This window comes from Vicia villosa, unplaced genomic scaffold (genome assembly GCF_029867415.1).
Source record: "Vicia villosa cultivar HV-30 ecotype Madison, WI unplaced genomic scaffold, Vvil1.0 ctg.000073F_1_1, whole genome shotgun sequence".
NCBI classification, from domain to species: Eukaryota; Viridiplantae; Streptophyta; class Magnoliopsida; order Fabales; family Fabaceae; genus Vicia; species Vicia villosa.
Window position 1 is genome coordinate 212,756 of NW_026704997.1, and position 18,392 is coordinate 231,147.

General features: G+C 33.1%; 2 protein-coding genes across 2 annotated transcripts; both read left to right on the forward strand.

Moving 5' to 3' along the window:
- The first annotated feature begins 2,315 nt into the window (after positions 1-2,315).
- Positions 2,316-4,323, forward strand: LOC131623474 (small ribosomal subunit protein eS25y). The gene is made up of 4 exons (XM_058894481.1): positions 2,316-2,451; positions 2,544-2,618; positions 2,898-3,032; positions 4,090-4,323. Exons 1-4 carry the CDS (start codon positions 2,449-2,451, stop codon positions 4,201-4,203), a joined length of 327 nt encoding a protein of 108 aa, XP_058750464.1. The 5' UTR covers positions 2,316-2,448; the 3' UTR covers positions 4,204-4,323.
- A 9,070-nt stretch (positions 4,324-13,393) lies between these two features.
- Positions 13,394-14,472, forward strand: LOC131623475 (uncharacterized). The gene has a single exon (XM_058894482.1). The coding sequence runs from the start codon at positions 13,421-13,423 to the stop codon at positions 14,318-14,320; it is 900 nt and encodes a 299-aa protein (XP_058750465.1). The 5' UTR covers positions 13,394-13,420; the 3' UTR covers positions 14,321-14,472.
- The last annotated feature ends 3,920 nt before the right edge of the window (positions 14,473-18,392 follow it).

Sequence of the window (18,392 nt, forward strand, 5' to 3'; positions counted from 1 at the left end):
ATGAGGAGGGGTTTGACCTCAATGAGGTGCCCCTTACCGATGTGAGAAAAAGGTAGATTGACACTTATCCCATTGTGAGTGTTGTTATCCAGGAGAAGAGGGAGGAGATATTTGGTGAGAGTGAAGTCTTTTTTCATACGCGTGATTGCTTTTTGCAGATAACATGGAAAAAGGTGAACAAGTTGAAGTTGTTTTACAACCTTGCAAATGTTCAAGGTATTAAGATCGTGGTAAATATTGGGACTACTACTTCTTCACTAGCTCCTCTGGAAACCACTACTCCTAATCCGACCCCTTATTCTAATCCGGCTACAGAGACTCCTACTTCTGCACCCGAGGTAGATTAGCTTATGGGTGTTGTGGCCACTTTAACTGTATGGGAGTCATCCTTACCTTAAATTTCAACAAAAAGAGCACGGGATGAAGATCAATGCCCCCAAGAAAGAGGTTACTTCAAAACAAACTCGTGTCATTGGGGGTGATGCCTCAAGAGAAATAACCCCCTTCATGCGGATGTCGAAAGTCTTCTCTTCCCGACTTTCTCTCACTCCTGAGGAGGCTTCCACTACTGTTTTGGCTTCAAATTTATCCTTCGTTTAAAATCTCTCTAAGGGGAAGGAATTGGAACTTGTTTCCAATATTACTCTTAGCATGTACATGGATGTTTATATATTCTTCGTAGTTTCTTCTGGCAGGGGCAATACCTCAGCTCCAGGCGATCCCGCCAAGGAAGGAGATACTTGGAAAAGGAAATGTGGAGCTATGAAACTAAGGTGGTATAATCTCCAAGGGGAGGTTACGACATTGCAGGAGAAGGTCAAAGCTGCTAACTCTTTGCAAAGGGAGGTGAAGATTCACGGTTCCCTTACTACTCTGGCTGATCGGGTAACTAAGTTGGAGGATGTTTTTAAATTGGCGAAGAAGTAGTATCAAAATGCTTCTGATGCCCTTAAAAAAAGGGAGGTTTGCCCCTATGTAGGTCACCAGTAGTATTGGGCGATTTAAATCACTTCCATGCTGGCAGGGCCTTTTATGGATATCCCGTGTGATGGACTAGGGTCCCTCTTGGGAATCCAACACCATGGCTATCACTAGGGGCAATAAGGATTCCTCTTAAGGATCTAGGAGGTTTGATTACTTTTAAAGGACAACAAGGATCCGACTTAGGTAAGTAGTTCGACCGCCTCTTATGGTGGCAAGGATCACTCTTAGGGAATCCAACATTTTGGTTGTCCATTGGGGTAGCAAGGATCCCATTTAGGGATCTAGGGTTTCTATCACCTCTTATGGTGGTAAGGATCACTCTTAGAGAATCTAGCATTTTGGTTGCCTTATAGGGTGACAAGGATCCCACTTAGGGATCCAACATTTTGATTGTCTCTGAGGACGGCAAGGATCCCACTACAGATCTTGTATTTTGATCGCCTTTGAGGGCGACAAGGATCCCACTTAAGGATCTAGTGCTTTGAACGTCTCTAAGGATCCACTCATATGGTTATATTACAATGGTTTTAGAGGATTTACTCATGTAATGTGAGAGGCTATGTATATTAGCATTGTGCTTTGTGTATTATGTGTAAGTTATGATCTGTCCTCTTCTCCTTCTAGGGGAGAAGTGTTTATAGAGGCATTTTGGGCCTAGACGAAAGAATATTGTTGACTACCTACCTTTTAGGGAGTCGTGATATGACCCTTTCTTCATATGACCTGAGCAATGTCATGCTAGGCAAGTACCTTGATGTCGCACCTGTTTGACACTCTCACAAATATAACATTATGATCCTGGAGGTCGACCAACATCGCTTAAGGCATTCCTTGACTCCTTCAGTGTCCAACAAAGCCTTGGAGGCAACTGCTTTGGACTGGCCAAAGGTCCAATTCATCTCAAATCCATTCCACTAGACCCAAGATATAAAATGAGTTCACACGCAGAGATAAAGTACATTCTCTGATCTTCAATCTTTACCACTCTCATCTTGAATCTTGAACTGACTTAGACCTTGGAGTGCTAACCATGCAAGTTTACCCCGTGCTTCTGTGAAGGATATTCGAGCCATTATTCAAGATCATCAATTTTCCAACTCTATCCATTTTTGGTTTTCGAGCGGAACAAATTTTCAATTAAAATTTAATACTTCAAAAAAAATATTTTAATTGAAACTTTTTAACATATAAAAAAAACATATGTTATTATAACAAAAAACTTATTACTTATGTCTGAGTGAAAAATAAATATTTAAAAATTTTAAAAAAAAGTTTCATAACATTTGAGCTGAAACCTACTGGGCCTGCACATAGGCCCGTTTAAAAGAACACTGGGACCAAACGACGTAGCTTAAAGAAGCCAATATAAACTGCATCTAATAAATCCCTAGGGTTTGCCATCGTCTCTACTGATAACAACTCGCGCCTCTACCAGAGTCTTGCTCCTCCCACCCAACCGCAATCATGGTGTGTAATTCTTCATCCATATTCTAAATTCATCTGTTCCTGATTTCTGCAATGCTCGTATCTCTAATTGGTTTTGTATGTTACTTTCGCAGGCTCCAAAGAAGGAAAAGGCCCCTCCACCGTCCTCCAAGCCAGCCAAATCTGGTGGTGGCAAGCAGAAGAAGAAGGTTCGGTTTTCTCCTTTAAAGTTTATTATTATTTTTTTTTATTTTGTATTTTGCTTTGTTTCATCATAAGTGATAAATAGTGAATTTCAGAGTTTTGATACATTGTTTGTTGCCTATGATTTTCAAGAAATAATTGTTTTTTAGATCCTTTACATTTATAATTTTTTTATGGGTTATCCAAACAAGGGTGCATTTTTTTTTGGAAAGGTTAATTTTGTGATTTGTATAATGTGATACTTGAGTGTGATATTAAGAGGTTTATGTTTTTGTGTTTTGCAGAAGTGGAGCAAAGGAAAGCAAAAGGAGAAGGTGAACAACATGGTGCTGTTTGATCAGGGTACTTATGATAAGCTCCTAACTGAAGCACCCAAATACAAGCTCATTACTCCTTCAGTTCTCTCCGATCGTTTGAGGGTATTACTTAATTTTTACTCTATATTTGTGATAATATATTTGAATTGTGTTTGGTTGTTGTTTGATGCATGTTATGTTAATGGTTATGCTAGTTTTGTATGATTTAAGTTATAATTTCAATTGCCAAGTCTAGTCATGGAAGGAATATTTGCTCCATGTAATATTTCGGCAGTTTTAGGTGCATAGGGAAGGAATCACAAAGAGTAGATTTCTGACAGCATATATTTGTTTATGCAATTGATTGGTGATTTTCATTATTAATTTTCAGTCTCACCCTTAAATCTGCACTCTGCATGTTGGAAAATTTAATATTGGTTTTAGATCTTTTAACCAATTTTTATTAGTAATCACAAATTAGATATCACAGAGATTAGATTTTTTGGAGAATGATGTCACTGAACAGATAAGCATACTCTTAGTAGTACAAATTACATATATTTGTTTAAGCTTTAAGAGATGGTCATTTACCGAAGATTGGTACATAATTCTTGTGCACTTAATGCACTTTTTATTCTGCAACAACACATCTATGTTTTATGTTTGATGTTTAGCACAATGTAGATGCAGTTGTTTCTGAGATTTTTTTAGAATTGTTTGACTCTTGCATTTCTTAGAATTGTTTTCGTTATTCATAATAATGAATTACCCTAGCTAATATTTCTTCTTCTTCCATCACAATAGTGCAGTACCAAAGTCTCACATCTTATTAAAAAGTTAGAGCCTTAGATTTCTTATTTTTAATGCAGCGTAAACACTGCCTTTCCCAGGGATGTTTCTTTATGCACTTGAAAACAGTTGTCATTCTCCACTAAATACCCAGAGATGTTTCTTTATGCACTTGAAAACAGTTTGTCGTTCTCCACTAAATACGTTAATGTTTGTTTTCTGTGTATCTTGTGTCATTATATTTTCTGTAATTGTATCAATGCTAATATGCTTTCTTGCACATGCACTCATATCCTATGCAAACACCCTTGCATGAGACTACATGATTAAAGTGACATCCCAGAAATTAATTTATCAATCATTATAATATTGTTGCACACGCATTATGCAGATTAATGGATCACTTGCAAGGAGGGCTATAAGGGACTTGATGGCTAAAGGTTTAATCAGGTTGGTATCTGCCCATGCAAGCCAGCAGATTTACACCAGGGCTACAAACACCTAAGTGTAGCCGAAAGAGAGTATCAATAGAGGTTTTTATGTAATGCTCTTTCCAATTTTGAGATGCACATTATACAAGCTTGTATTAGTTCCTGCTGAATCGATAGGTTGAGATTTTCTTGTATCCTTGTGTTTTTGGCATCTAACTTAGTGTTTTATGGTATTCTGTCATTTGTCTTATCGAACCAATTTTATTTAATTGAATCTGCATTGTGGAAAAAATTTGATTAGGTTTATAATGAGTACTAATACCATTATTCAAACCCATTTTTTTTACTTAGCAATGTCAACAGTTTGAAAATATGATAAACTCATTGGATGTTGTTGAACATAATGTTTGCGTTATTTCGATCCAGTAGTTAACTCTCATATTATCAGTTTTTTTCATAAGTGTTTCAAGTTCCACCTTAAGGTATTTGGAACATTGGTATTACAAATGCTACGAAAATGTTTGATCTAAATATAATATTTGCTAAGCAAGCAACAAACTATATAACACTAGTTGTGTTACATTCCAAATGGAAAATATTGCCAATCTTTTTAAAATTAATAATGGCTTGTAAACAGCATAATAAGCTTATAGACTCATATCTGTGTTTGAGGTTGAATTCATGCATGCTTAGGAAATGCTTGTCATTAAGGAAGTAGGCAAGGAAGAAAAAGTTTTAAAGAAGGCCTTGGGAAATTTAAAAGGAGGTGAATTCTTATTTACCCAACTCAAAAAGTTGGGTAAGGTTACCTCCTTTGTAAAATATTTAAAAACAACAAACATTTGTAGTATTTTAATAAATAATTAAATGTGTTAAATGAGATGGAATCATGTGATTGGTTGGAGGTACACTACCCAACTTTTTTTGATGGGTAGAGAAGTTGCCCCCTTAAAAGGATTCAACTGTGATGATGGCCTTGAAATTAGAGGTTGGTTTTTAGTCCTGAGATTGATTTATGGTCTATTATAGGCGGGTTAGAATCCTCTTAATTTTTCTCTCTTTCCATTTTCATCTTTATTTTTTCTCTTTCTATTTTCTCCATAATTATAATTTTATATGTAAATGAAACACATAATTCAAACATGTAACATATATTTAATAATTATTTAATTTTATACACATAAATCTATAATAGAATTTTTTATTTTTTTTAGGAAATGGATATGATACATACCCATTTAAAGTATATTTATTTTTATATACTTCGAACTCTTTTATATACTTTTTAGTCAATTTAATAGATATGTATATATAAATCCGTCTATAAAGTTTTATAAATTTTTGTAATAGTGTGAGTTTCACCTATTTAACTAAATAGACTATTTTAAAAAATCTAACCTTAGTATTTTTACTAGATAGGTCAAACCAAACTACACCTTAAATTTCATCTCTAATCAAAGGACAACCGACTAAAATGACCATATCAACAATTAAGTAGATAAAGTGTCACATAATCATATATGATTTTTTTAAAGCTTGGTCTTGCGACCGATAAATTTAAAGGAATCAATCCCATTGTTTATTTGCGGGAGTTTCATTTTAAACCAAAACAAAATTCGAAATGAAGTGTCTCAACACATAAATTATTAATATTTAACGGAATTCGAACCAAATTTTAAAATGAGCTAAAATGAGTGCAAATCCATGCCTTTGCAACCACTTGAAGATTTGGACTGTCTCAATTAGGGGTGGGAATAGGCTAGGCTAGGCTTTATAAGGCTTGGGTCTGACCTACGATAAACTTACAAGGCCTGAGCCTGGCCTATGATCTACTATAGACTCGTTTTTTCAGCCTGACCTGGCCTTTTTAAAAGTCTGGCCTGACCTGAAAGCCTATTTAAAAGCCTCTTTCTTATTAATATTTTCAATTAATTCATATTACTTAAAAAACCTTATAGGTCGCATATATATGAACATTTAGACCGACCTATTTAGTATTTTTTTCTAATATATATGCATATATAGACTAATCTATTTAACACTTTTTTTAATATATATGCATATATTGGCCAACCTATTTAGACTAATTTTAATATATATGAAAATATAGGCCGGCCTACAAGATTTTATAAGTTTTTTTAATAGTCTAGGCCTGACCTATTTTATTAAATAAGCTTTTAAAGAAGCCCAAGCCTGGCCTTTTTATCAAATAGGCCTGTCCTAGCCTGACCTTAAGTAGGCTAGGCTATAGGCCCCTGTAGGCCGGCCTGGCCTATTCCCACCCCTAGTCTCAACATATAAATTATTAATACTTAGTGAAATTCAAATCAAATATACGAATTTCAAACCAAATCTTAAAATGAGCTAAAATGCGTAGATCCATACCTTCACAACTACATGAAGATTTGTACATGAATGTAACTATCGAGCTATTGCTAATGATTATATATAAAATCTTTGCTCAATAATCTTAGTTGCTTTCTTTTATCAGTATAATATAGATGTTTTGATCTAATTATAGTCTTTGTTTTTATTTTATTTTTTATGCATGCATATTATTTCTGTTGACCCCACTTAATATTTGAATCAATATTAAAGTTGATTATTAGATTGGTTGTTGAGTAATGATCAATTCCATCTTATGGGCTCAATTTCATTTATATGCAACGAACAACTTGATACTTGTTTTCTAGCAATTATGGTGACAATCAAATTAACAGACACTTTCCTAATGATATCTCTCTGACAGCACATCTAAATCTACGGTACACTATCACCGTCTGAACTCACTCAAACTTATGCTAGAGAAAATTATTTAACAATAATATCTCTCAGTACCTTCCTCATAGTTCCACTCGATCATAGACAAAAATCCACCACTTGATCTAATATAGGTCCAATAGTTTAAAATATGAGTGCATACACTAATATACTCCCTTAAACTGATTTACAATGAGATATCAAATTGGTTTATAACGAATCAATTAAAACAAAACAGATTACTTGCTATTTAAGTCACACGTTTCAAGCTATTTCTTAATGAGCTAAATGTCTCCCATCTTCAATGGTTTGGTCATAATGTTGTCAACCACTTGAACTTTTGTGCAATAGTGAATCTAGGTTATCGCTTCATTTTTGGTTAAGTCTTTTTAAAATAAATAAATTTTACATCAATATGTTTATTTTTTCGTGCATGATAGGATTAAAGTTTGACGCTGGAACTATTATCATCGTAAATCTTAGCACAATTGCTAGACTTCTTCATTTTTGTTTGGTCAATGTCTTGTCATCACTGCCACTTTGACTATGCTTGATTCGTCCATGGATTCTTTTCCATCAGTTTTCTTGATAGTTTCTGTTCTGTTTTAGAACCAGAAATATGAAGAGTTGTGGAAGTTGCAATAGAGTAGGGCTTTCAATACGACGGAGTGAGGGTGTATTTGTAAAGTTAGCATTTCAACATTCAAATCAGAATGTGAATGATGAGAGAGTATTCAAATTGTGTTTGAAATTTGTTACATGAAATAGTGTCATTTCATATATATAGGGAAGATGAATAATTGTCTCACTATCTTTTAGGCGTGGAATGCAGGTGACCGTTAGATGAATTTGAGGCTTGAATCTCGTGCAGCTGGATACATGATAGTCTGGTGGTCCGGAGAATATTCTCGAAGTCGATTGAGTATCCTGCGGATACACCTAAATCCAAAATGTTTCGTCTCAAGGTGGTCGGATCAAAGGAGATATGATCGGTTCAAAACAGTTGCCCTCTAAGCCCTCGCATTTAAATGTCAGGGTGAGGGTTTGAAGGATATAGTCATTGCAAGGCCGGTCCAGTAAGGTCTGGGGCCCTGTTATAATTTAAAAAATGGGCCTAAACTTTAAAAATAAAATAACAATTTTAATAATTGAAAATAACGCATAAAGAAATTATATATTAATCAAATGAAACACCAAAACATTTAAAATATTGTTTAAACTATAAACATCATTTCATACAACTTAAAGTATTTAACTATTTAAAAAGAGCCTTCCTACGGAGACTTTTTGAAGCAAATTCATGAAATAAATTTTCATAATTTACTGTTTCTAAAATATCATTTTCAACTGCTATTAATGCCAATCTATTAAGCCTTTCTTGAAGACGACCCCAATTTCTTGGATCAAATATATCTTAATCAACATTATCATCATCATTATTAACTTCCTCAAGATTATCATCATCATCATTATTAACTTCATCACCAATGAGCACACTATCAATATTATCATTTTCAACGGGCACACTATCAACATTTTCAATGGACATACTTTCAACATTATCATTTTCAACAAGCACACTATCAACATTATCATTTTCAATGGGTACACTATCAAAATTTTCAACATCAATATTATCAATATAAAGACTTTCACTTGGAACTTCGGGTTCTTTTATTAAAAATTTATCAAAAGCTCATGCTTGAGACTCTTTAACTCTTCAAAATTAAGAATTAATAATGAAAAGAACCATTAGTAATCAAAATTAAGAATTAGAAATTAATTGAGAAAATTAAACAAATTTTAATAAAATAACCCATCACTAGCAAATATCAAATTCAAATATATATAAAAATTAAGAAAAAAATCTCAATCCACCTCTGGTAGCACCTTTTTTTTTTAAAAAAAAATTGGTTTTTTCCGTAGGTGCATCTACGGAAGCGTTAAAACATGGCGAAACTTGGGAAAATCCCAGACTAAATAAAATATTCCGTAGCTATATCTACGGAAGGTTTTGAAAATAGAGTGTTCTGTAGATATACCTACGAAATATTCTGTAATATTTTAAATCAATTACATTTCACTTCAAAACTCAATTTTTATAACAAAAATGGAACATCAAATTATAGTAAATCAAAGTAGTGCAAAGAAGTTCATGGGTCTATAAGAGCATACTTAACACTAGAGCTCACATTGCAGAAATACTTGAGTAGTGGGATAAAAGTCTGTTGGCAAAGAAGTTCCACATGAGCAAGATGTATAGAGGATTATTTCAACTGGAGCCTAATGTTGCATGGCACACTCTTCTGGTGAGCAATATAGCAAGGCCTCGAGCTCTGTTCTTCCTCTGGCTCGCTTGTCATCAGAAACTTGCTACAAAATCGAGGCTGAAGAAATTTGGTATGGCTATTGAAACTAAATGTTGTTTTTGCCAGGAAGAGGAAACTCAGAAGCATCTCTTTTTCTGTTGCTAGCCTATGATAGCTATCTGGCAGGAGATCTTACTGTGGATTGGGGTAGCCCACACGCCTGATCAATGGCAGGGAGAACTTGATTGGATCATGAGATACTGTAGTGGAAAAGGTAAAAAATGTGGCCTTATGAAGATGGCTGCTGCTGAAACTATATACTGTTGTTGGAAGTATAAGAATGACACTTGCTTTGGGGATACTTATGATAGAAACATAGTTGTAGATAATATAAAAAATACTTGCATACATAGAGGATGGAGAATTAGGAAATATAGCGATAGTGTGGCTCAACTATTGATGTAAGAACTAGTGTTAAGGTTGGATCATTTTGATCACCTTGGGTTGTAACCGTTTTTTGAATTAATCCAATATTTTATTGATTAAAAAAAAAGTAGTGCAATTGAGGTTTTCCAATTACTTTGATTTACTATAATTTGATATTTCATTTTTGTTAAAAAAATTGGAGTTTAGGAGTGAGATGTAGTTGATTTGAAAATATAACAGAATGTTCCGTAGGTACATCTACAAAACACTTAGGTGAATCATTTTTTTTGAAGTGGGTGAATCGTTGTTTTGGGGTCTCACTATCCCTGGTGTGTTGGAACAAAATGGATTTGTACCATATCCCTAAGATTTTGATGGTAACAAAGTATTTAAAAAACAATTGGGTATACTCACTTATGTTCAAGTGTGCAAGACCATAGCCTATAAACTTGTTTTGCAAGTTAAGTTCTAACATCGAGATTGAACATTAAACAGAAGCTTGAAGATCTGAATCTGAGGGATCAAAACCTGAACTCAGACTCTGAAGCTTGCCAAGAAGACTCTGAAGAGTTCAAATTTTAGGAAAGTCAACCTCTAAAGATCCAAATTGTGAAGAGGAAGTCAACTTCTAAAGACTCAAGCTTTGAAGAAGGTCAACCTCTAAAGGTCCAGACTGTGAAGACACAAAATCAGAAGTCAGTTAAAGCGAAACTCTGGTAGGTCACTATCAGACTTTGAGAGCAATTTGCCTTCTTCTGATCACATGAAGATTCAAGATCAAAGACAACAGGGATGGAACAAATAATTTCTTTTGAAGCTAAGAATTTTCAAAAGTATTTTTTCGAGGTTTTAACCATTTGGAGAAACATATCAACATCTTTGATGAATGCTTCTCATAGACTCACTTGTGCAAGATTTCTTCTCCAACGTCTCTTTTATGTTTCTCTATTTAAGGAACTAAAGACTTGAAGATAAAGTACCAAATGAACTATTGACAAACAAGAGCTGTTACGATGTCAAAATAAAAGCACAAGTTCAACTTAGAATTTCTTTTAAATTCTTATAAATTCTCAAGTCTTAAGAGTCTTTTGCATTGTATCTTGATTACACCTCTGATTGTATATAAGGTGTAACTTTTAAACAATCTCATATGTAATTGTTAGATTGTATGAAGTCTCTTGCTTGTGTGCTCGAGCATCTGAAAGTCTCTTTTCTGTGTGCTTGAGCATTAGAAGTATCTTACTTAAGGGTTTGAGCATCAAAAGTCTCTTGCTTGTGTGCTTGAGAATTAGAAGTCTCTTACTTGTATGCTTGAGCATTTGTAACCAGATTTGATTAAAGTAAAAAGTTATTGGAAGTAAAAGGGAATTGTACTACTCCTGACTTGTTAGAGGAACCATAATATATCATTTGTGTATTTCTTTCTTCTCTACCTCTGAAATGTTTTAATCAGCTACTAAACACTTAACTCTAATTCAGATTCTTGACATTGTGTTCAGAATATGATAAGAGATCTTTACAAAGAATGAAATAGTTAACATAAGGCAATCTCACATTCTTGTGTTTTTCTCACCTTCATTTAGCATCAGAACGCTTGGTATGTACTCTAAGGGTGTGTTTGGTTCGAGGTAAAGCGAGGGGAGGGGAGGGGAGGGGAGGGGAGGGGAGGGGAGGGAATATTTAAAATGAAATGTGTTTGGTTCAATTTTTAGGAGGGGAGAGGAGGGGAGGGGAGGAGAGCAAAATCCCTCCTAATGACACTTTTTGCGTTCCCCCGAATCGGGGGGATTCGGAGGGGAGGGGAGGGGAGGGGATCTGAGTTTTAATATTAACTAAATTAATATATTTACTAAAATATCCTCAATTTTATTTTATTATTTTAAATATATTATTTTCTTTCATGTTCCTACTTTTCTTTTTTTAATTTTTTCTCTATTGCTTCCAAGCCGTCCATCAACTTATTATAATTATTCTTCACCTTCAAATTATTTTTTATTTTTTTTATTTAATAAAAATTATAACTACTATAGTTTTTTGTTTTTTATTATAATTTATTTTATGTATTCGGGAGTTGTTATCAACACATAGTTTATTTTGTGTCGAGAGTTATAATACGAATCAAATGCACTCAATTTTTTTAATATTATGCTATAAGTTATGACTTTTTAATCACTCAGTTATACAAATATTATTTTCAAGAAAATATTTATGAAATTTTTACAATTGAATATCATATCATATATAAAATTACAAGGATAAAATTGTAAATTATTATTAAAATCCCCCCCTCCCCTCGTGAACCAAACATATTTTTAAACGAAATTCCTTCCCTTCCCTCCCCTCCCCTCGTTTGAACCAAACATATATATAATTACAAAAAATCCCCTCCCTCCCCTCCCCTTCCCTCCATTAAAATCCCTCCCCTCCCCTTCCTCTCATTTGAACCAAACAGACCCTAACACTTAACAGTGGTACATAAAAGATCCTGAGAGAAAATATACCTACAACTGAATATGGTGATAGTGGTATCTATAATGTTAGTCATGATTATAATACTTCTGAAAAGAATAACTATATCTCTAAACCTCCTATCTCTAGTGGAGATTCAACAGAGTTTGAATGGTGGAAAAGTAAGATGTATACTCATATCATTGATATTGATGATGAGTTGTGGGATATTCTCGAAGATGGCATTTCTATTCTAGTTGATGAAATAGTAATGGTTGATGGTGTGTCAGTGCCAGTTCAACAGTGAAGTGTTCAAAAACGCTATTTTTATTTAGGATTTATGTTGAACATGCCTTCAATGTGAGCTCCATGTTATTTAAAATTGCCTTCATATTTGTAAGGGGACTAAAATCCTCAAAAAAACTAAAATAAAGGGACTAAAATTCTGGATTTTAAAATAGAGAATAAAAAAAGGATAATAGAGGGACCAAAATTATAATTAAGCCAAAAATATATAATGATTAATAAGATTTTGTATCATAATGCGGTTCAGTTTGATTTGATTTGTAAAATTTAAATTGCAAATTTAACTGAACCACAGAGTTCTGCTAGTAAATGACTCAGTCAAATCCAAATCAAATCCAATTTTTGTGATTTCCGTTTTGATTCAATTTGATTAACAGTTTTCTATTGTATCAGTTTGATTTTAAACTCTTAACTTTTTAAATTAGTTTATTTTCTATTTTCTAATACACCTATTTTATTTTATTTTTTTTACAAAACTCTTACAATTGTCATTTATTGAATTAATTCACTCACCTTCCAAGTTCTGTTTGTTAGAAATTTGAAAGTGCTAAAAAAAATTTTGGTTATGAATATTGATATCATTGACAAGTAGTCTAAATTGATTACCTAAGAGGTGCATGCCTTACTTAGCTGGCGTTTTGTTAACTAGCTAGTCTTTGCATGCATATATCTACAATCGTTTATAAAATAACTCTCAACATAAGACAAGCTCTAATTAATTTCAATTGCAACCACCATAGAAAATGTCAATGTCCCTCGTGTAATGTATAATAAAGATACAATGAACCATAAAATAATGGGCCAAACATGATTACAAAATCATTACAAAATTAACAAGTAATACAAAAAAAAAAAAATAGTATGAGTTGTAAAGATAGGATGGAGGAGACACTATACCAACAAATCTTTATAATTTAGCATTTAATTATATATTTTTTAAGATAAGATTCCTAATGTTTCATATCCTTTATATAGTCTTCAATACCCTAGGAGATAGCAAGCTATAACAACTCAATTGAACAATTTTAGTTTCTTGTAAAAAATGGAGTTCTCTTCATTGAACACCAAAACTCATAACCATGCTCGTTCAAATAGTTTACCTTCTAAGCCACATCCTATAATTCTACAATGCAATGAACATTTATCAAAATTAGGGGGTGCTAATAGTAACCATGATGCAATTTCCTCTTTAACTCTCATCCACAAACTAAACATCCTTCAAGATTTGCATTTATGCATTGAGAAATTGGTTCAACTACCTCTAACACAAGAAGCACTTGTAAAACAAAGCCAAGAGAAATGGGTTGATGAGTTTTTGGAAGGTTCCTTAAGGCTTCTAGACACATGCACCGCGACGAAAGATGCATTACTCCACACGAAAGAGTGCGCCCGCGAGCTACAATCGATTATAAGAAGAAAGAGAGGAGGTGAATTAGAGGTTACGATAGAGGTTAAGAAGTTTTTGACCTCAAGGAAAGTGGTGAGAAAGGCTATATTCAAAGCCTTGGAAAATTTGAAAGGTAATACACATAAATGTATTTTATCTATTAACAACAACAAAGATTATCAAACTTTGGCAACAATTAGTTTGTTGAAAGAGGTTGAAATGATAACTTTCTCTATATTTGAGTCATTGTTGAATTTTATGTGTGGAACACAAACAAAGAGAACTAGTTGGTCTTTGGTTTCAAAGCTTATGAATAGCAAAAGGGTGTCAAATTCATCATCACAAAGTGAAGATGAGAATGAGTTTGCAAAAGTGGATAATGCTTTGGAGTTATTTGCTTTCAACATTGGAAGCAAGTTAAGTGATGTTGAAAATTTGCAAAATAAGTTGGTGAATTTAGGATCATGCATACAAGACTTTGAAGAAGGACTTGAATCATTGTTTAGGCGTTTGATTAAAATAAGAGTTGCACTTCTTAATATCCTTAATCACTAGTTGAGTAATGAACCAGATGCATAAGAATTTTGGAAAATATTGCATCTTGTTTGTATGATACAATTGTAGATAATGTGGTATGTACCTATTATTTTGATGGTAAAAGTTCATGAAATGAGATGAAAATACGTGTAAATTTTATTTTATTTTATTTTAAAGTCTTGACCATTTTGCCTAAATTTTCAATTTTATTGCTATCTCCTTAAAAGTGGGGTGAGTAATATATTGCATCCTTAATTTAGCATTTTAAGATCAATCTTTGGATCCATATATATGAAGAAAAAAAAACACTCCTAAGATGATAAATTACATACACTAATAACAAATATGAAATGACATTTATTCATAAACACTAATACTAATTTCAAAAAGAGAGTAATTGAATGGAATTATGTGATACATATCGGGTCTAGTCTTATTAGTCTAGTCTAAATAAGACTGTCACAATGCTACTTAGATATTAATCTTTAACAAGTAATAATAATTACTTCCTTCCTATTTATAATTACTTCCTTCCTATTTATAAGTAAATTTTAACTTTTTAAATTTATTTGATAAATATTGCATTTAGATGATATAAAGACTAGATACATCATTTATTCAATGAATATGAAAAGTTAAAATTTGTTTATAAATATGAATGTAAGGAGTATTAATTATAAGTTTAAATAGTTTTTTTGTCCATGTAATTTGAAGTATTTTTAATTTTTGTCAATGTATCTTATATTTCTTAGAAATGATCCATGAATGTTATTTTTTTTTGTTTTGTTTTAATCTCTAAAATTAAAATTTGCAGAAAAATTTAAAGGAAAATCCGCAAAAATTCCACAAATTTTCTTGCAGATTTTAACACTAGGAATTTAGACCAAAATGATTTCAACATTCAAAAATCACTTATAAAAAAAATATATAAAATCGAAAATAAAAAAACACGCCAACTTACATGTACTAAAAAATTATTTAAACCTTAATTATAGTAAGCACCTAAATACATCCACTTAAATGAGAATGAAAAATATGTAAGTTTCTTGTAAACATGAAAATCTCATAAAAAAAAAGGTTATACAATGAATTCAAATACTTATTATATCTCAATATGTGTTAATATTCAAGGCTTCCCCAAATGAAAATTGGAGATATTAACTATTAGGCTTAAAGAATTTTCAATGAAAAACTTCTACTTTTTCTCTCTTCTTCTCCATTGAACTCTCACTCTTTCTTCACTTTCATCATGTTCATTCAAAACTTTATGATGGTATCTGAGCTCTTTTGAGTTCTGCTGCGCATCAATCTCTCATGTTTCTATCCAATTTTTAACATACATAATGGTGCAAGGTACAAATGTTGTCATCAACGACGCTGGTAATGCTGCAGCACATGTGGCTCCGATTCAAGATCCTTCTCAGTAGCCTGGCAACGTTTATTATGTACATTCTTCAGATGGTCCTTTATCATTTTCAGTTACACAAATTCTCACGCATTCCAACTATCATGCATGGGTAGGATCCATGAGACGTGCACTTGGGGGCAAAAACAAGTTTCATTTTGTTGATGGATCAAAACCAGTTCCAGTTGAGTTTGATCCAAATTTCAAAGTTTGGAATAGATGCAACATGTTAGTTATTTGTGGATTATGAACTCCGTTGAAAAATCAATTGCTCAAAACATTGTGTTTCTTGAGAATTTCGTCGACTTGTGGAATGAACTCAAAGAACGTTTCTCATATGGTGACTATATTCACATATCTGAATTACAATGTGAAAATTTCAATTTGAAGCAAGATTCTCGTTAAGTTTCAGAATTTTACACAACTTTAAAAGTTCTTTGGGAAGAACTCGAAGCATACCTTCCTATTCCCACTTGCTCTTTCCCGCATCGATGTGTTTGCATTACAGGTTTGAGAAATGCAAAGCATCCACATGATATTACTCGTTCAATTTGATTCCTTACTGGATTGAATGGTTCTTTTGATTTGGTACGTTCACAAATTTTGTTCATGAATCTTTTGCCTAGCATCAACAAGATTTTCTCCATGGTCATGCAACATGAATGCTAATTCAAGCATTCCATATCAGATGAATCCAAGATCATCATCAATGCAGTTGAATATCATAGACCTCATGGAAGATGCCGTGGCAATGGTTCTTCATTCACACCCGGTAACAAGAAAGTTTATACACATTGTGGAAGAAATGGCCATACTATTGACACTTGCTATAGGAAACATGACTTTCTCCACACTTTGGTAAAACTCCTATTATGACTAACCAATTTTGTCTCGAAATGAATGAAGAGATGGAGGATGCTGATGACTCTAAAAGCTACAGAGGAAATGACCATTATGGATTTACTAAAGAGAAATATGACCAAATTGTGCATTTACTTCATGCATCAAACTCAAATCACAATGCTTATACTAAAAAAGTGAATCATGTATTTCACATCAATAAGCATACTACTTCAATTATTGCTCGAATTTCATATTCTTTTAATCTTTCAAATATTGGATCATGAATATTTGACTCAGATGCTAGTGCCCACATCTTTGATGATTACAAGAAAATTGTGCCAGTTAACATCAGATTACCAAATGGACAAATGGCAATAGCAAAACATGCAAGCACTGTAAAATTCTCACCAAAATTGACAGCACAAAATATTTTGTTTGTGTCTGATTTCAATTTAAATTTGCTATATGTACCTAAACTATGTCTTGACATTGTCTGCACAATAATATTTGATAATGACAAATATTTAATTCAGGAAAAGAGGAGCCTGAGGATGATTGATTTAACTGATTTGATAGAGGGACTATATTTTCTTGCTGCACAAGATACACCTCAAGCCACCATAACATCATCCCACTCACAAGCTCAACCTGGCATTACTTCTATTCCCAAAGAGGCCATTTGACATTTCAGATCGGGACACCTTTCCAACAAAAGATTACTTGCTTAACATCATGATTTTCCTTTTGTATCCATAGATAAAGATGTTGCATGTGACATTTGTCACTATGCAAAGTATAAGAAGCTTCCTTTTCAGCTTAGTAATTACAAAGCTACACAATGTTATGAACTTTTTCTCTTTGATATATAGGGCCCTTTGTCTATTCCATCAATTCATGGTCACATGTATTTTATTACTGCACTTGATGATCGTAGTCGGTTTACTCAGATAATTCTCTATCAATATAAGTATGAAGTTAGTGTCCTTGTTCTAAGGTTAATTTTAATGATTGAAAAACAACATGATTGCAAGGTTAAAACAATTAGGAGATATAATGGATCCGTGTTCCACATGCCTAAGTTCTATGCACCCAAAGGTATTGAACATCTAACTAGTTGTGTTGAAATCCCACAACTAAATGGGAGGGTTGAGAAAAAGCATTAACACATAATGAATGTAGGAAGAGCCTTATTGTTTAAATCAAAATTACCTAAACACTTTTGATCCTATGCAGTCACACATGCCACATATCTCATAAATCATATTCATAGTGTTACTCTTCAAAACAAATCACCATTTTACCTTAGATTTAAAGTAACCCCCTGACCTGGATGGATTTAAAGTATTTGGATCATTATGTTATGCATCCACTATACAAAGTCATAAAACAAAATTTGACCGTAGAGCAAGGAAAAGTGTTTTCTTGGGTTACAAGCTAGATGTTAAAGGAGTAACTTTGTTAGACCTAAATACCAAAACCATTTTTATGTCAAGACATGTCATACACCATGATCACATTTTGCCTTACCATAATCCAAATCAACATTTTCAATGGACATACTACTTAGATAAAACCACACATCATGAAGCTGACCTCACACTTGACCATGACCTACCTCAATTCACAAATCCTGACAAATGCAAAACCACTTGACCTGTTATACATGACCTTGATGACCAAGTCAGTCATGACCAATCCATACCTCTTCATACAAATGAAAAACAAATACCTCAACCACAAAATCAAAAAAGATCAACCAAACCTACTCATAAGCCAAGTCACTTGTCTGATTATATATGCAGTCTCTTGAAGCAATTAGTTGATCATACATTCTCAGGCATT